Below are 15,491 nucleotides of genomic sequence, written 5' to 3'. Positions count from 1 at the left end.
GAGTGTTAAGGCCCCGCCCCCAACGTGTCATGCTGTGACGTTGGAAACCCTGCTATAACTCTTAGGATGATGCTTTTGATTGAATACCTTTCCTTTGTGAGCAGAAACTGGACTTTGAGACATTTTTGACGAAGTTTTTTTTCCTTTTATTTTCTTATAACAAAAGCCTCCCTCTGCACATCGGAGCTGAGGGAGGAGCAGAAATCAACAGGCAGCAATTAAAAAGAAAAAGAGCTCAAATAAAAACATCCAAACAACAGAACAGAGTTATGTGCTGCCACTCAGCAGCCAAGCATAAAAGCAACGCTCTGAAATACATCTCACATGTCAGGCCACTTTAGAAGCTTATACCAAAAGTAAAAAGGACAACTGATACTGAGGAGAGGGGGACAGACACTCTGGACATCTGGAGCAAACATTTGATGCTCGTTAGAATCTGTTTAAATCTGCCAAATACACCGTTTACACTGTGGGGGGACACGGCACAGTGACAGAGGAGTGGAGAGCCACCAGACATGAGGGGACCACCGGGGTGTGAGTGTGTGAGTGCGAGTGTGTGTACTCGTCCTCCTGGAGCCGGCGTGGCTCAGTTGGCGTGCTGCACGGTGGAGAAGCAGAGTTTGAGGGTGTATGGATACGGACCAGCTGGAGGAGAGGAAGAGAGGAAACGAGTCAGAACCAAGAACACCTGAATGTTTGGAAGTTTCATTTCATCTCTGCGTCCTCCACATACTTGAGTTCTTCATCTGGTAGTGGTTCATGAGGGCCAGAGCCTCCATGGCGTCGTTGATGGACTCCCACTCCAGCAAACCTGAAGCACTGCGGTCACTGGGAGCAGCGCCGCCTGGTGGTGACAGGAGCAGAGGGGTTAAAGCCACAGCACAGTCAAGGTGGAAAGTACATTAGCACCTGTACAACCGTCAGAGTTTCAGCCCAGACGTTGCTCTGCAGGATGCCATGGTGACTCACTCTTGCCTGTGAACATTTTGACGTTGATGGGGCACTTGACTCCGAGCTCGTCACCAATCTGTAACACAAAAGGAATGCATTCAGAGCACTTCCTGTCACGTAGACACTACAGGACATCTGAGATGCAGTTGATCGCGTCATGATGACTTCCTGTGTGCTCACCCCGGAGAAGACGTCTGAAGTGACATCCGGCTGGGCGTTGAAGAAGTGCAGCACGTTGCTGGGATGCTGGATGCGGTTCTTGGCGGCCTGCTCCGGTGACGTGAACCTGTTGTTCCTGGAGCCGTGGAAGTCCTTGAAGCTGCTAGTGCCGTCCTCCAGCTCGTAGCACTGACCGGGGACGATGGCCTGCTGCTTGGATACACTGCAGGGAGGACACACACGCACAGGTTAAGACCATGGACAGAGTGGAGCAGATGGTGTGTGCAGAGCTCTAAAGCCTGGTAGACTCACCACACGTTGAGCTTCTGTCCAAACAGGAAGTTGTTGTTGAGGTGAGTGATGGCTCGGTCCACAGCGTAGCAATCTCCCATCTGCACCATGGCTGCTCCAGGCTTACTCTTCATGAACTTCACCTACAGACAGTGAGAGATACGACTCAGTGCTGTGTTCGCGTGATGAAGCACAAAAAGAAACAGTTCCAATGCATTTGTTGCCATGGTCAGTGTTCCTGTGTGCCACTCACCCGCTCTACGTTTCCATAGAGACAGAAGATGTTGAAGACGCGGTCGGCGTTCATCCTGAGCCCGTCCAGGCCGTAGACCATGACCACCGGAGACTCAGAGTGAGCCCCGTACTCTCCAGGGGGAGGAGGGGGCGGCCCGTAGCCTGGACCATAGCTCCGCCCTCCTCTGCCCCTCATTGGGGGACCCATGCGGCGACCCTCATAAGGAGGGGAGCTGTAGTTCTCATCGTAGCCATGGTAACCACCTCCTGCACACAGAAGAGCAAACATTGGCAAGTGAGACTGTGGCATGAAACGACGAAGTCAGAGCAGCACAGAGGTGAGCAGGCGTCTGAGCGTTCAGATGAAGAGGAGGAGACGAAGAGCAGCAGCAGCTTACCGTACTCTGGAGGATGATCGCCCAGCAGAGCAGGCTGCCTCTGACGCTTGTTTGGGTTTGCACTGACATCATCTGAGGAGAAGAGAGGGACAACAATGAGAATGAGCGTCTTCAACATTAAACTCTGAGTGAATGAAGGCAGCATGACGATGTTAACGCTGAAGAGGCAGGACGTCTAAAGCTTCACTTTAGTTAAGGGCAAAACAAACAAACAAACACACCTGTACTGCTTCCATTGCCGTCTGCGTCCCCATCTGTACAGGTACACAATAACAACAACACAGTCAGAAAGGAGGACAGGTCCACCAAACAGTCTCTAGGTCAGACACATGTAAAGTTCTCCAGGTTAAATGTCTGAGTTAAAGCACTCCTGACTCGTCTAGCTGGTGCTTTCACATTAATCCAGATTTCTAACTAACTGGGAGGAAAACGTGGCTGTTAAACTTTAAACACACCAGCAGACACACAAAGAGGTGCCCATGTCCTTTAACACAGCCACCCCCCCCAGATTAGAGACATGGTTTAATCCTCAGCATGTAGCCGCAACCCCCAGCATTGACAGAAGCTCAACCATCGCCCCCTTCCAGAAAGTGAAACATGGAGTCTGTACGGAGTCACATCAGTCTGGTGTGGCGATGTTGGGTGCTGGGGTTTGTTGGGGTGGTGTGGTGCTGTGCAGTGATGTTCCCCTCAGAAGGGTCGCAGGTTTACTTACTGCATGCTTACAAACAGTGGCAGTGAAGACATTTGCTGCAGCAGAAGCTCCACCAACTCTCCACTCAACTCATTTCATCCCACATTCCACACCCTTTTCCTCTTTATGGGAAACAACTCCAAGCTTCAGGACCGACTCCTGGTCTTATCAAGACGACACACCCGTTGGTCGGGTTGGCTGACGTTTTCCAGTCTAGTTCCATTTTGCATTAGTGTCCATAGCACCCAGTGGAGCACATATCAGGGGGGGAGGGGTGGCTCCTCTTAATGCCCAACCTGCATCACATGGAAGGTGTTACACAGGTTCCAGAGACGGTTTAATACTTCTTTAAAAAAAGCTGCACTCAGAACATAGGAAGAGTTAGAGATGCAGAGAGAAAATCATAGAAAGATGAAGATGAAGGAGAGAGAGGCTAAGAATGAGGAAGCTTGGTTTCCATGTGGGGGGTTGGGGGGGTCACATACTGTACAGTCTGAGTGTGCTTGTGCTTCATGGTGTTGTCAGCAGTGTCTCGTCTTCATCAGGTGTCTTGTGTTGACGAGTCAGGGGTGTGAGGCGTCTATTGGATCAGTTGGCGCTGTGGAGTGTTGCTGTTCAGGGGCGGCGGGACGCTCTGTGATCCTGAGCGACGGGTCAGTATCAGTGTACTGAGACGTGTGTGTGTCCTCTGTGATATCAGTCTTCTGCTGTGGACAATGGACTGTGGGTGATGTGTCGGGGGGGAGGGAGGCACTGAAGGTAGCTCAGTACCAACAACCAGCTCCCCTCTGGGTGAGCGCTGGCTGGCGTCTTGACTCTGAATGTTGCAGTGCAGAGATGAGGCATATCATCCTCATCCTCATATCAGTCCTACAGCATGGTGTTGGCTCCCTGTGTGTCTGGCCTTCTGTGTGACGGTGGAGAGGTTGTGTCCTCAATGGAGCAGTGGATACTTGAACATGGTGGAGGCTGAGTGGTGTTGTCATCAAAACATGTGTCTGCCTCCCGTGACGCTTTTGTACTTGCTGAGGTCACTGACTTATGAGGAGGAGTTGAGACGTGACAGTGGTGCGGTAAACCTGCCGACTGATGCTGGCCCCCTGCCCTCGCCTCAAACCAATCAGACCGTGCCCTCGGCTATCGGCCCTTTATCAATTTGGCGTTGGTGAGGACAGTGGCTCAGACCAGGATCAGTGACAGGAGGTCACGTCAACTGATTGGCCTCAAAGTCAAGAATCAGACATGATAATCATAACGGTGTGGTTAGTATTCAGAGATCAGTGATAGCCTCAGAATGTCAGGACCCTCCCACACAAACACAGCGCTGGACTGTGTGGTAAGACAGGAAGAGCAGATGTTGACAAAAAGAGAAGTTCCTACTAGAAAGCCTCTTAGACTCAACCCGCTGCCAATATTTGATCCCAGAAAGTTGTGCCTCGGTGTAAGCCAGAGGAGAGTTGAGCCCTCGACCTCTCAGCCAGATAGTTAGTCAGTTAGTTGCAGGTTAAACTCTTCTTCCTGTCAACCAAATGTTTCCCTGCCTTTCCCACCCAGCAGCACCGTTCTTAAGGCTGTTATTGATTCTGCACCTCTCAGCTTACATGAGTGAGGAAGCTCCCCAAAGAGGCAGTAAGGGCGCTGAGGAGGCTACAGTGTGTGTGTGTGTGTGTGTGTGTGTGTAGCTGTGTGGGTTTATGGGAGGGCGTTCAGCAGAGTGGGCTTTACCTGGACCGCCAAGGTTAGGGTTGGTGTAGTCCCAGGTGTCCTGGTCGTTCTTGAACACGTTCAGACGAGTAGGCTGAGGAGACAAACCAAGGAAATGACCCACATGAGAAGATCAACAACAAAATCAGTCTGACTGACAAATGGACATGGAATACAATGTATGGTTGAATATTTACTGAGCGATGCATAGAGTTTATTTATGAACCACATGTACCTATAACCTGCCCATCTGTTATCAAAACCCATAGATTATGATGTCATTCCCTCAGCCCCGCCCTCACTTCGTCTGGTAGTGCTCACATACCTTGGCGTACTCGATCTTCAGTGTGCAGCAGCCAGAGTAGATGTCAGCTCCATTGAGCGATGCCTTGGCTCTTTGTGCACTTTGCACAGAATCAAATGTGATGCAGGGGTTAAGGAGCACAAGGAACAAAGATGGCTGCAAAACATCAAACCTCAATGCACAAAGTCAGACAAGAGAGGAACTGTGGGTCTGCATCAGACAGAATCTATGGAAAAGGATATTCAACCATTGCCTGGACACCGTTCTTCCTGAAGATGACGATTCTCTGGACAGGACCGCAGTTGTTACAGATGGTGTAGAGAACATCCTGCAGAAAAGAGACCGGATGAGATCAAACCAACACAAGGAGGAATACAAACCACAAGCAACATTAAGTGGGCCCAGCTATGGTTACCGTGGTAATGGGGTAGATGGGGTTCATGATGGTGAGGAGAAGAACGTTGTTAACACTTCTGGAGTCGTCAGAGTCTCCTGGCCTGGAGATCTTCTGGCTGGTGGAGTAGTTGATGAAGGCCGGGTGTCCAGCAATGTACACCTGGTTGTCTGCGGCGTAGGTCACAGCTGTGGACGAGCCGTTCATGTCTTCATACTCAACCAGCGCCTGACGCTTCTTAGGCATCACCACCACGTAGCTGCAGAGGCAAAGGAAGGACTTGGGTCAGAGCCATGTTCCATTTTAAAACTTCAAATACTGCTTGAGAAAGCTGGTACATTCTGGGATCCATTGGTTCTACTCAGCCACAGAAAGTAAAGTATTCATGTGCCTACACAAATGTCCCTAAAGTGGGTGAACTCTTTCTGCTTTACCCGATAGATCCAAACTCCTGCAGAGCCTCTTCCAGGTCGTTCTCGGTCACACCGTCCACCAGCCCCCGGACATGCACCACCGCAGACGGGAGGGTCTTGTGTGGGTCTTCATAGCCCTGGATTACACAAAACAAACACACACGCACGCAATTGAAGTCTGTGTTTGACGTTTAAATGCGTCACAGCAACATGGGGAAGCAACCGAGATGAAACCGGTTTGCTTTGTTCTCCATCAGCATCACGGCCAATAACTACGTAGAAACTAAAGATGGCAACGGCGTTGGTTGATGTAATTAGAGAGAGGGCCCCCGTGTGGTGGGTAAGCGTCATGGTGGGGGAGGGGAGGGGAAGGCACGGCTGGAAAAGAGCTTTCTTTAATTATTTAATGTGCTGGCAGAGATAACGAGTCATTTCTCCTTGAGACTTAATAAGGGGACCGTGTAAAATGTGATATTATGTTCAAACACACAGCAGCTAACTCAAAATGGAGGCTCGAGGCGTGTTAGCATGGAGCTAATCACTAGCGCACAGCTAGCTAGCGTCCCCGGTGGTAGAACAAAGCGCTGCTGCTGGTGAGGCCCCGAACCGGAGCGACCCACGCCGCGTTGAACGCTTCCACGCGACCCGGGTCACGGTGTCGTCGGCGAGGTGGAATAAATCATTAAAGTAACCGGGGCCCGGCTCTCTCCACGCCGCGGTGAGGCTCGTGAAGCCCGGCGCGCCTGGTTGGATTACACCCTGCTACAACCGTGACTGAGCCAAGTGTGGCCGTTGTACGAATTTCAAAAATGTCTTATTCAATAATGAACCCACGCGACTCACCGTAGCCATCCCGTCAGTTTTCTGCCTTTTCGTTGCCCTGCCGTCTTCACTGTAATAGCGGCCCGTCGCAGTCGCCATGTTGTCCCGGTTAAAAAAGACGCAGCAGTGACGACGAGCTGAAATGGTCGAAAAAATCAAGAAAAGCGAGGCTGCACTTTCCACGCCCACCGTGATGAACCCCCGGCGCTGATAGGCTGAGAGAGCTGTCAAACTCTCAAGAAAGACGTAGCAACGCCTACACTCTCCCATTGGCTCTCAGCGACGATGTCCCGCCTCCTTTCAGTTTGTATTTGATGACGTCAGTACTCATGTTTATGTAAGCGGCTTGCGCGCTTTGGATCCACTTCGCCCTTCATGTGTTCAGTCTCAACACAACTGCAGACCTTTGGACAGCGCTGTCCCACCTGTCTGAGGCGTGTGTGGACTTCTTGTTTGTCCCAAAATAGAGACGCATCTTCACAGGGAGTTTAATAGATCAGCGTTTACTTGTTCATGTGTTTCAAATACTATTCAACTTTTAGACAGATGTGTTGATATGTGGAGTACTGATCGCATAAATATGGAAATTATGTCATTATGTATTCATGACACACATAATTACCAATTTACACTTAACCTCTGCTTGGGTGTATCACAAATAATACAAAAGGAACCAAACCAATGAGGTATGTCAAGGAAATTTATTTAAAAATAAGATTGCTGCCGTCTTACCATGCGCCAGAAGAGAACAAAATGGCTACAGCAGCCCTTGAACAACTTAAAACTCAACAGGGCACATTTTAAAATCCAGACACAAACCCTCCGACCTCTCCGATAAAAGGAACAAATAAGATCAGCACATACAAAAAGTCTAAATATGTTTAATGTGAAGAGTGAACTGATGATTCCTTAAGAAGAAAAAAGGGGGCGGGGCAGTGCAGTCGAGAACATGAACCAGTAGGAATGTGACAACATGAACAAAGCATGCAGGCATGCACCTGGGCTGATGCCTCTGGACCGATGGGTCTAACTACTTTATTTCTTTACTCAAAACTCAAACCAGAGTGCAACAAAACCAAGATTTTGTCAACAGTTCTCAATGAAAGACAACATTTGACAGCTCAGGAACCAAATGGTCTTTGTACAGACCTGAAACTATTTGAGGAGTTCATCGTAAAGGTTCCTGAACGAGCTGGAGGAATCGTCCAAATCACTGTTAAAAGTCCAACTGCAAATGATGCCTCTGCTAAATGTTCCAGCTTAAACTCCATGCTTGACTTCTGCCGTGAGGACGCTGAATGCAGTCTTTGAAAACACGTTCCCCTGGAAACGGGCTCCAATCTGCTACAATAACTACACCTACAACATCCTGTCGCTGCACAAAGACTACAGACCTGGGGGGGGGGGGGGGGGGGGAGAGAATAAAAAAAACAAAAACTGAATAGGAGGAGTTGACAGACACGTTTTTAAAAAAGCAGTCTGTCTGATAAAGCAGACACCATGCAGGGGCTGAGGGTCTGTCTGCGTTAATGAGTTGCTAGGGGGCTTATTACTCTTCTTCACTCAGTCATCTGCTGGTGCGGCGCCTCGGTGTGGAGTTGCTGAACGGGAGCGACTGTAACAGAGAGAGAGACCAGTTAGCTCACTGCAGGGAAGGCGAGGAAGCCAGCAGAGTCAAGCACATGGAGCCAAAGATACAACGTAAACTCTACACCTGAACTTTCTCACGGCTCTTCCTCAGATAACTTATCAACTCTGAATGATTTCTTGGCTCACCACTGTTTACATGAAGATAATTTTAAGCTTTTCAAACAAACCATTTATCTGTGGGCAGTAGCCACATAATTGATTCTAAATGTTTACAGTGGGGCCTAAAGGATGAGAGCTCCTGACACTCATGGGGACAAACAGGCTCTCATCTCTTCACCACCACACAGTTTACTGAGTCTGAGCTCTAATCTAAACTATGCTGATTTAAAATAGTAATCAGGCTAAAACATGTATGGCACAGGGGAAAGGGGGCGGGGCACAGTTGACATCTCTTCACCACCCACCTACTCAAAGGTCCCCATGCACTCACACATGCCATCATACATCTGTGCTCTAACATTAGCATGCTCTCTAAGCTCTACTTTACTATCCAGGCCTGAGAAATGTGTTTCACCTTCAAAACATGAACGTTTCTAAGCTTTGTCAGGGGGGTTTGATTTTGTTTTGGTTACCTTTGGAGACAGTAGCAGAAACAACAAGTACAGAGAAGCGAAGGACGAAAGGACTGAAGGGTGGACGACTACAACTTGCAGCGACACACTGCGCTGGGAGGCTCTTGAAGACTGATCTCTCGTCAGCTCTCTTTCTCTCTCACACTCAGAAGCTAAGACAGAGGCTGAAGAACTCTGGTAGGTGGGGGGGTCTGGTAGGTAGGTTATGCTTTAAAAAGGTCGAGCTTTGAGCCGTGTGGCTCACAGCCCTCTGGCAGGTCTGACGGCTGGCCGGGTGACTCTAGTAGAACCGAATGTGTGCGCGGGCTGATCTCATCTGAGCGTGTGCGCCGGCTGGTCGGACAGACGGCCACCCCCTTCACTGTGGGGACGGTTCGGTCAGTTGGTTGACCTCTTTCTCGCTGTCTAACACCAGTCGCAGGCGAAGGCTGATCTCACAGGTCAGCGCTTAGTCACGCTCCCGCAGGACGTACACACCGCCAGCTGGCAGACCCTGGGCCTGGGATCAGCTGCGGTGTCTGTGCAGTGCTCAGCGCCGACCACACGCTTTAAAGAAAATATAAAAAATAAACAAAACTGTGCTGCAAAGATGCTTGACTTCAATTAGACCACGTGTTGCCTCACCTCAGCTGATGTACTGTAAAGTTCAAACTAAGAATTTTGATTAGAATTTGAAGAAAAGCTAAGAGCTTCTGAACAAGGCAGAATGTAAAGTGTGAATGTTTCCCTCACTGACTGACTGAACTCCATCCAGGGAAGGCAGAAGGAGCAGAATGCAGAGGAGACATCTGATACAGCTGCACCTCTCTGTGGTTCAGCTGTATTGGAGTCTTTGCTGCTGTTCCATGTGTCGTCTTTACAGGAGCTGAGGCTGAGCCGTTAAAGACGACACATGGAGGAGCCACACTGACTGATTCTGCCCCAACACCTCCTCTTTCCCCCCCCCCCACCCCCCTGTCTCTACCACTGGCCAACAGCAGAAGTTGAGGTCGCAGACTCGGCGGATGAAGCTGATCTCTCTGGTCGTCCACGTCGAGGCTCCTTGATCGTCGCTCTCCAGGTGCTTGGTGGCGGCCGCAGCAGCAGTTCTGCCTAAGATGGAGCAGCTAAGCCCTGGCTAACATGAAGATAACTGACCCTCACTGGGTGTCAAGGGCTGATCTAGCACTGAACTGGTACAATCAAGCACTAAACCCTGTGACATGGACGTGAGCATGTAATGTTCCTACAGCCTGTCAGTGTCTAAGAGTGAGCTGCACTGAGGGGGGGCTTTACCTGTTCCTCTTGTGATTAGCTGGAGCAGATCGAGATCGAGACCGGGATGCTGAGCGTCCTCTGGGAGCAGAGCCAGAGCGGGACCTAGAGCGACTGCAGAGAGAGAGAGAGAGAGCGAGAAGATTAATCTGGAAGCTCACAACACAAAGCTTCAAAGTCTTCACCTAAGGTTTATAACAAATTCAATAATAATACGAGGGTTAAAATGATTAGTTGTACGAATATCATGTTTCACAGTGGGAACAGGTCCTGGCAGCTCTGAGGGTCTGGTTGGTCTTCTTGCAGCCCATGGTTCTGAACAACCTACCTTCTCACTGGAGTCCTGGACTTGGAGCGAGCCTGGGAGCCGGACCTGAGGAGATGGGAGAGACGGAGACTTTAACGTGGAACTATAAAAGGTACAAACTCACAGACTGAGCAGCACGGAGTGATGAAATGTAGCTGTGTGCTTTATGATGAAGATGTAAACTAACCTGCTCCTGCGTCTGGAATAAGATGGAGATCTGCGACGGCTCCTGGGGAAAAACACAAGCAAACAAAATGAGCGTGAGGGTTTGGTGTTTTGAACAGAGCGTCACAGAGAAGTTAGATCAGCATGTGAGGGACAGAGACATGGCTGATAAACAGGCCACGCCCCCTTACACAAGGAAAACAAGTTCAGCTGGATACATGTGAAACAGGTGTGTGTAGTTTCTCTGTGTTGTCTCCTTACTGAGGCAACACGTGAGTGTGTGTGTGACTGTGTACACACGTTGACATCCTCCACGCTAACTCACCTGCTGTGGCTGCGGCTGCGTGAGCGAGAGTGGTACCTGCGCCCACGGGACCTGGACCTGGAGCGAGACCTGGACCTGGAGCGAGACCTGCAAAGGCAAAAGGTCGGGTCAGTGTGTGTGTGTGTGTGAGGCCATCATGTGACCCTGTGCAAACACTCAGCTGAGGGAGGACAGAAACTAAACCCTCACAGTCTGCTTAAACAGCTCCCGGTTCGTTTGATGATGTGTGGAATAACGTCCACACACCAAACACAGCCCTAAAGTCAGGGTGGACCCAGGCGCGTCGCCTCACCTGCTGCCGCGGCGACCCCTCTTGCTGAACCGGTAGCAGTCGTAGGCGTAGTGGCCTCGGTCCCCACACTGGTAACACCGGTCATTCGGGTCAAACTGGCGGCGGCTGGGTCGCCCTCGGCCCTTCCTGGAGAGGCCTGTTGACATCTCCACACGCACACGGGAGCCACACAGGACCCTGAGAGGAGAACAAGAGGTTAGGCGGCGCTAAAGACCTCTCTGATCGATGTCCACTGTCAGGCTGGATCACATAGCAGGTCAGCATCTTGATTGAAGCTGCGGCTTGAAGGCTCCACTCACTTCCCGTCCATGCCTTTCACAGCATCTTCTGCATCTCTTGAGTCCTCAAACTCTACAAAGGCAAAGCCCGGTGGGTTCCTGGCGACCCAGACGCTCCTTAGCGGCCCGTAGTAGCTGAACGCTCGCTCCAGCTCCCCCTTGGCTGCACCATTGCCAAGATCCCCAACGTACACTTTACAGTCAGGTGTCCGAGATGAACTACGGGAGTAATGCGACATCTCTGCTCGTCTGTGGGGGGGAGAAGGAACAACAACACTCAACTCAGATCAACCAGCAAGCAAAGAAACAAGAATCAAACAGAAAGAGCTTTTTTTCTCATTGTAGTGAATGTGTGGACTGTGACACCATTAGAGAGGTCAACAAATAATGACATCATTCATGATTCCAGTCACGTCTCTGATCTTCCACTGGTATCGTTTTGTCCTTACGGATTACAAATACAAATGAAATTTGAAAAACCGCTACATGCAAATGAGGCGATTGGAGGATTGGCGCGCGCGCGCGCGCCATTCACACACACAGGTTTCAGTATGATACTGTTATCAGAGCCAAAGCGCCAAACCGGTCCCTGAACGCTTCACACGGTATCATTCAAACTCAAACGGACTCGCCGGTCTTCGGTGTAAATGGACCTCAGCCTGACTCTACAGGTGTACAGGCTCACAAGCTTAATGTTTAAACATGCACGGTGTCTCTAAACGATGGGTCTGACTAGTTACAGCGGTGATACAGAACAAATGTTACAGAAGAAATTAAACGTGTTGAATTCTTCATTTTAAACACGAATTCAACACAACGGAAGAACAGCGATGTGACGCGCAGCTCAATGTGCGATGGAGAGCTGGGCCGAGAACGACACTTTCAAATATTTCTATTTATTTTCATATTAAACGCAATGTTTTTCAATTGTCGACCAGACGACGATCAAATGTTGCGTTTAACAAACCCAGGAACTAGCCGGAGCCCTAGCGCACCGACAGCTTATAAACAATGGCGACCACACGCGTTAGCTACCTTGTTCCGCAGTGATGAGGATTTCAGTCGCTTCCAGGCGGAGATGGATAGAAAACCTGCACAGCCAGGCGGACGCTGCGTCTTTATAAAACCCTCAGACTGATAAATACACGATACTTGAACCGCTAACAAGCCGATTCGAAGTACATTAATGATACGTCCACATGTCTGTCCAGCAAGCTAACTGTGCTACCGCGAAGGGAGCGACGCTACAAGACTTAAAAGCCCCACTTCCGCATCTGCGCAGTGGGAGCCACCGCGAAATCCACACCAGCAACATCTCCCCCTATCGTCCAGAGGAGGGCACTACAGGGACAAGGGCTCCAGACAGGTTACAGCTACAACACTGAAGTTTTTAATCGTCTATTTGTCAAAATATGGAAACAAACTAAAGGCGAGAGTCCTTTAATGAGCATAAATAAATGAAGAAACCTTTAGGACTATTCCTTCATATTTTGGAGACTTTGCAGACGAGTTCAGTTCATTCTTTCACTCTCATTAAATGGAAATGGACCTTTACTCGTCTATATTTAACCTGCAACGGCCAAGTTCTTTATCAGAGAAACGTATGAAGAGAAACTTTGATTAACTACTGAAGTTTAGTATAAAAAACTACAAAATATCTCAAAATCTTTAGACATTTCATTTAAAAAAAGGAAAAGAATCCATCCTGCTGTTGTTGCTCTTCCTCTGGTTAATACTGGTGACAGCAGCAGTGCTACAGCTGTAGAAGTAACACTAATTTTAGTAGGGGGGCAGGACTAATGGCAGCCAATTGTCTTTTAATGTTGTTTGAATGAGCCAGGTTTGTGACCCAAACGGTCATGAAAGTAGTAATGGATTGTAAGAGGTTCATTCAGTGGCTTCTCTTTGTACGACCTGTACGCTCAAACAGGAGTATGTGTGGTTGCAAACCAGCTGGGTTCTTTAATTATGAATGTGATAGACTGGGAGCCTGTCCAGGAAGTGCCCGACCTCTGACCCCATGGCTGCAGGCCTCTGTGACCCCACACAGGGTCAATGAGCTTGTTTGTTTGTTAGCTGGGTTCATGTGCAGACAGCAGACAGCTTCATGTCGGTCCTGAGTGCTTGTTTCTTTGCTGTGGGCTGATTTGGTGTGAAGATGGAATAGAAGAATAAAGACTCAGACACATTAAGGCTTGAAAATAAATAAACTATATTCAAATAAGGTCAGCTTCAGTTGATTAAAGACCTTCATTTTCTTCAGTAACACATTTCACCTCATGCTATGTCTCAAAAACAACGTTTCTTCTTTTTGTAATCATGTTTTACTCGTTTCATAAAAAAACTTAAATATCATCTTCAGTTAATAATTTATTACAGTATTGAATAAATGTATATGTTTCTAATATATATTATATATATATTATATGACTCAAGTTATTATTTCCCTACAAAGTTTCAGGCAGAGAGGAATTTTCATCATTACAGGAAAAACTTCACATTGAGACACGTTGGAGAGCAAGACTGGGGCGGGAGTGAGTGGGAGCTCCCCCCGAAAAGAAGACAGAAGAAGAAGAAGGAGAGGAAGGGGAGGGGCACTAACACAGACATAAAAATCGTACACCAACAAACAAAGAGATGGGTGTCGCTCACTTCAGACACAACTTTGACACAACAGAGCAGACTCTCTTTTCACAGCTTCTAAAGAGAAAACAAATCAGCAGCAGACACAGAATCCACAAATGTGTGTGTGTGTGTGTGTGCGCGCGTGTGAGTGTGTGTGCGTGTTTGTGTGGTTGTGTGTGTCTGTGGTTGCGTCTGCGACTTGCGACTTGCTCAGGTTATTGAGCACAGAGCCTCTGGTGTTGAGGATTCAAACCCTGGGGATCAACCTGATAGAATAAGTGTCTAGTCGTCCATCACAGTAGATCATGCTGCTAACACAGGCACGAGGGCTTCATCATGCATCTGCAGAGGAACATGAGGGCAACAAACACGGGGACACACAGGGGAGGGAGGCGCTCAGCCAGGACGTAAAGGGGGACGGGGACACATCACGGCTAACTACAGAACATCAAGGGCCGAAGCCAGACACTTAGTACAGAAGTCTTGTGGAAACACGGAACATTGTCCAGATGGTGTTGACAGTTCTATTCTGGGCTCAGAGCCGGACCGGGTCACCCTGGCTGGGACAAAGGAGGGTGTGCTGGTTCCTAATCAGAGGCGATCCATTTGTACCTGTTTGTTCTGTCAACCACTGTGTGCGTGCGTGTGCGCGAGTGTGTGTGTGACAGCCGGGCTCACACACTGACCTGCCTCAGATTGACCACACCTCCCTCTTTGGCTCACCAGACTGACAATCACTCTGGGAATGTTCCACACTGTTTCTCTCATGTAAACATGCTACTTACACTCACAAACTCCACCTTCAGGAGAACTGGATGAAGACATGAAGGCTGGCAGAGGCTCACAAGGAACACTGGAGGAACGAAAACAAACTGCTCGCTTGTGTTTTCACCATTTAAACATTGTAACTGACCTCATCCAAGCTTCTAAGCAGATAAGTTGGTCTATTTTCCTGTATTGCACATTGAAGCCACACCCCCTGAAACTAAACTCCGCCTCAGGGTTCTGTGGTACAGCAGAGCCAAAGACAAATCGTCTCTGTTGTAAATAAATAAAGATCTAAATAAACTACCTTGTGAGGATAAATATACAGTCGAGTCTGCATCAGGGGCAGAAACAAAGAAGTAAGCAGAGGAAGTTTAGATCATGAGACAACGTGATGCAGGGTTATGATGTTTACACTGTTTGAGCTTCTCACGGTGGAAATATATCAAAATCTAATCCACTAAAGGCATCAATGCTGTTTAAGAACACTGAGCTCTGCTAACTATCGATTGATTATATTCTAAACCATGTTCAGAAATACAAAATAATCTGCCTTGGCTATATCTGCCAGACAAAAGATACAAAATCGGATTTAGAAAGTTTACAAAGTCTTGTTAGCTGAGGGTAAACGAATTGATTGATCTCTTATTAATTTGTGGCGTAGAATATAACAGTAAGAACAAATTGAACTATAGCACTTATCGTTTGTGTGTGAAGATTTCGTGGCGATTTTGAGACAGAATGTGGAGGAATGCACCTGCAGCACAAAGGATCAGGTCATCAAAGAGACGACCCGATGGTGGCATCAGGTCATCAAAGAGACGACCTGATGCCAAGGAGAACCGGCAGTGAAGAGATCAATGAGAATGAGAATCATAATCATAATAATAATAA

General features: G+C 48.6%; 2 protein-coding genes across 5 annotated transcripts; both read right to left on the bottom strand.

Annotated features, from left to right (window-relative positions):
* Positions 1-122: 122 nt before the first annotated feature.
* LOC143016830 (heterogeneous nuclear ribonucleoprotein L-like) lies at positions 123-6,531 on the bottom strand. Of its 2 annotated transcripts, none has more exons than XM_076171357.1 (14): positions 6,386-6,531; positions 5,564-5,679; positions 5,151-5,388; positions 4,978-5,063; positions 4,757-4,853; positions 4,453-4,525; positions 2,255-2,287; positions 2,034-2,105; positions 1,655-1,902; positions 1,423-1,544; positions 1,132-1,333; positions 970-1,027; positions 734-844; positions 123-645 (listed from the first exon to the last, which is right to left on the bottom strand). In XM_076171357.1, exons 1-14 carry the CDS (start codon positions 6,461-6,463, stop codon positions 587-589), a joined length of 1,593 nt encoding a protein of 530 aa, XP_076027472.1. In that variant the 5' UTR covers positions 6,464-6,531; the 3' UTR covers positions 123-586. The 2 variants fall into 2 exon arrangements, with proteins under 2 accessions (XP_076027472.1, XP_076027473.1); XM_076171358.1 differs by having other exon boundaries at positions 976-1,027.
* Positions 6,532-7,043: 512 nt separating this feature from the next.
* Positions 7,044-12,477, bottom strand: srsf7a (serine and arginine rich splicing factor 7a). 3 transcript variants are annotated; one of them, XR_012965552.1, is made up of 9 exons: positions 12,243-12,477; positions 11,229-11,456; positions 10,930-11,106; positions 10,638-10,724; positions 10,335-10,376; positions 10,169-10,213; positions 9,862-9,954; positions 8,587-9,132; positions 7,044-7,979 (listed from the first exon to the last, which is right to left on the bottom strand). XR_012965552.1 is itself a non-coding variant. In XM_076171359.1 (8 exons), the coding sequence occupies exons 2-8, from the start codon at positions 11,444-11,446 to the stop codon at positions 9,039-9,041; spliced, it is 756 nt and encodes a 251-aa protein (XP_076027474.1). In that variant the 5' UTR covers positions 11,447-11,456; positions 12,243-12,477; the 3' UTR covers positions 7,044-9,038. The 3 variants fall into 3 exon arrangements, 2 of the variants coding, with proteins under 2 accessions (XP_076027474.1, XP_076027475.1); XM_076171359.1 differs by having other exon boundaries at positions 7,044-9,132; XM_076171360.1 differs by lacking the exon at positions 8,587-9,132.
* Positions 12,478-15,491: the final 3,014 nt, after the last annotated feature.

The sequence above is a fragment of the Genypterus blacodes genome, unplaced genomic scaffold, assembly GCF_046128005.1.
Source record: "Genypterus blacodes isolate CSIRO-AG114 ecotype Tasmania unplaced genomic scaffold, CSIRO-AGI_Gbla_v1 ptg000247l_1, whole genome shotgun sequence".
In the NCBI taxonomy this organism is placed as follows: Eukaryota; Metazoa; Chordata; class Actinopteri; order Ophidiiformes; family Ophidiidae; genus Genypterus; species Genypterus blacodes.
This window is presented reverse-complemented; position numbering and strand designations above follow the sequence as displayed.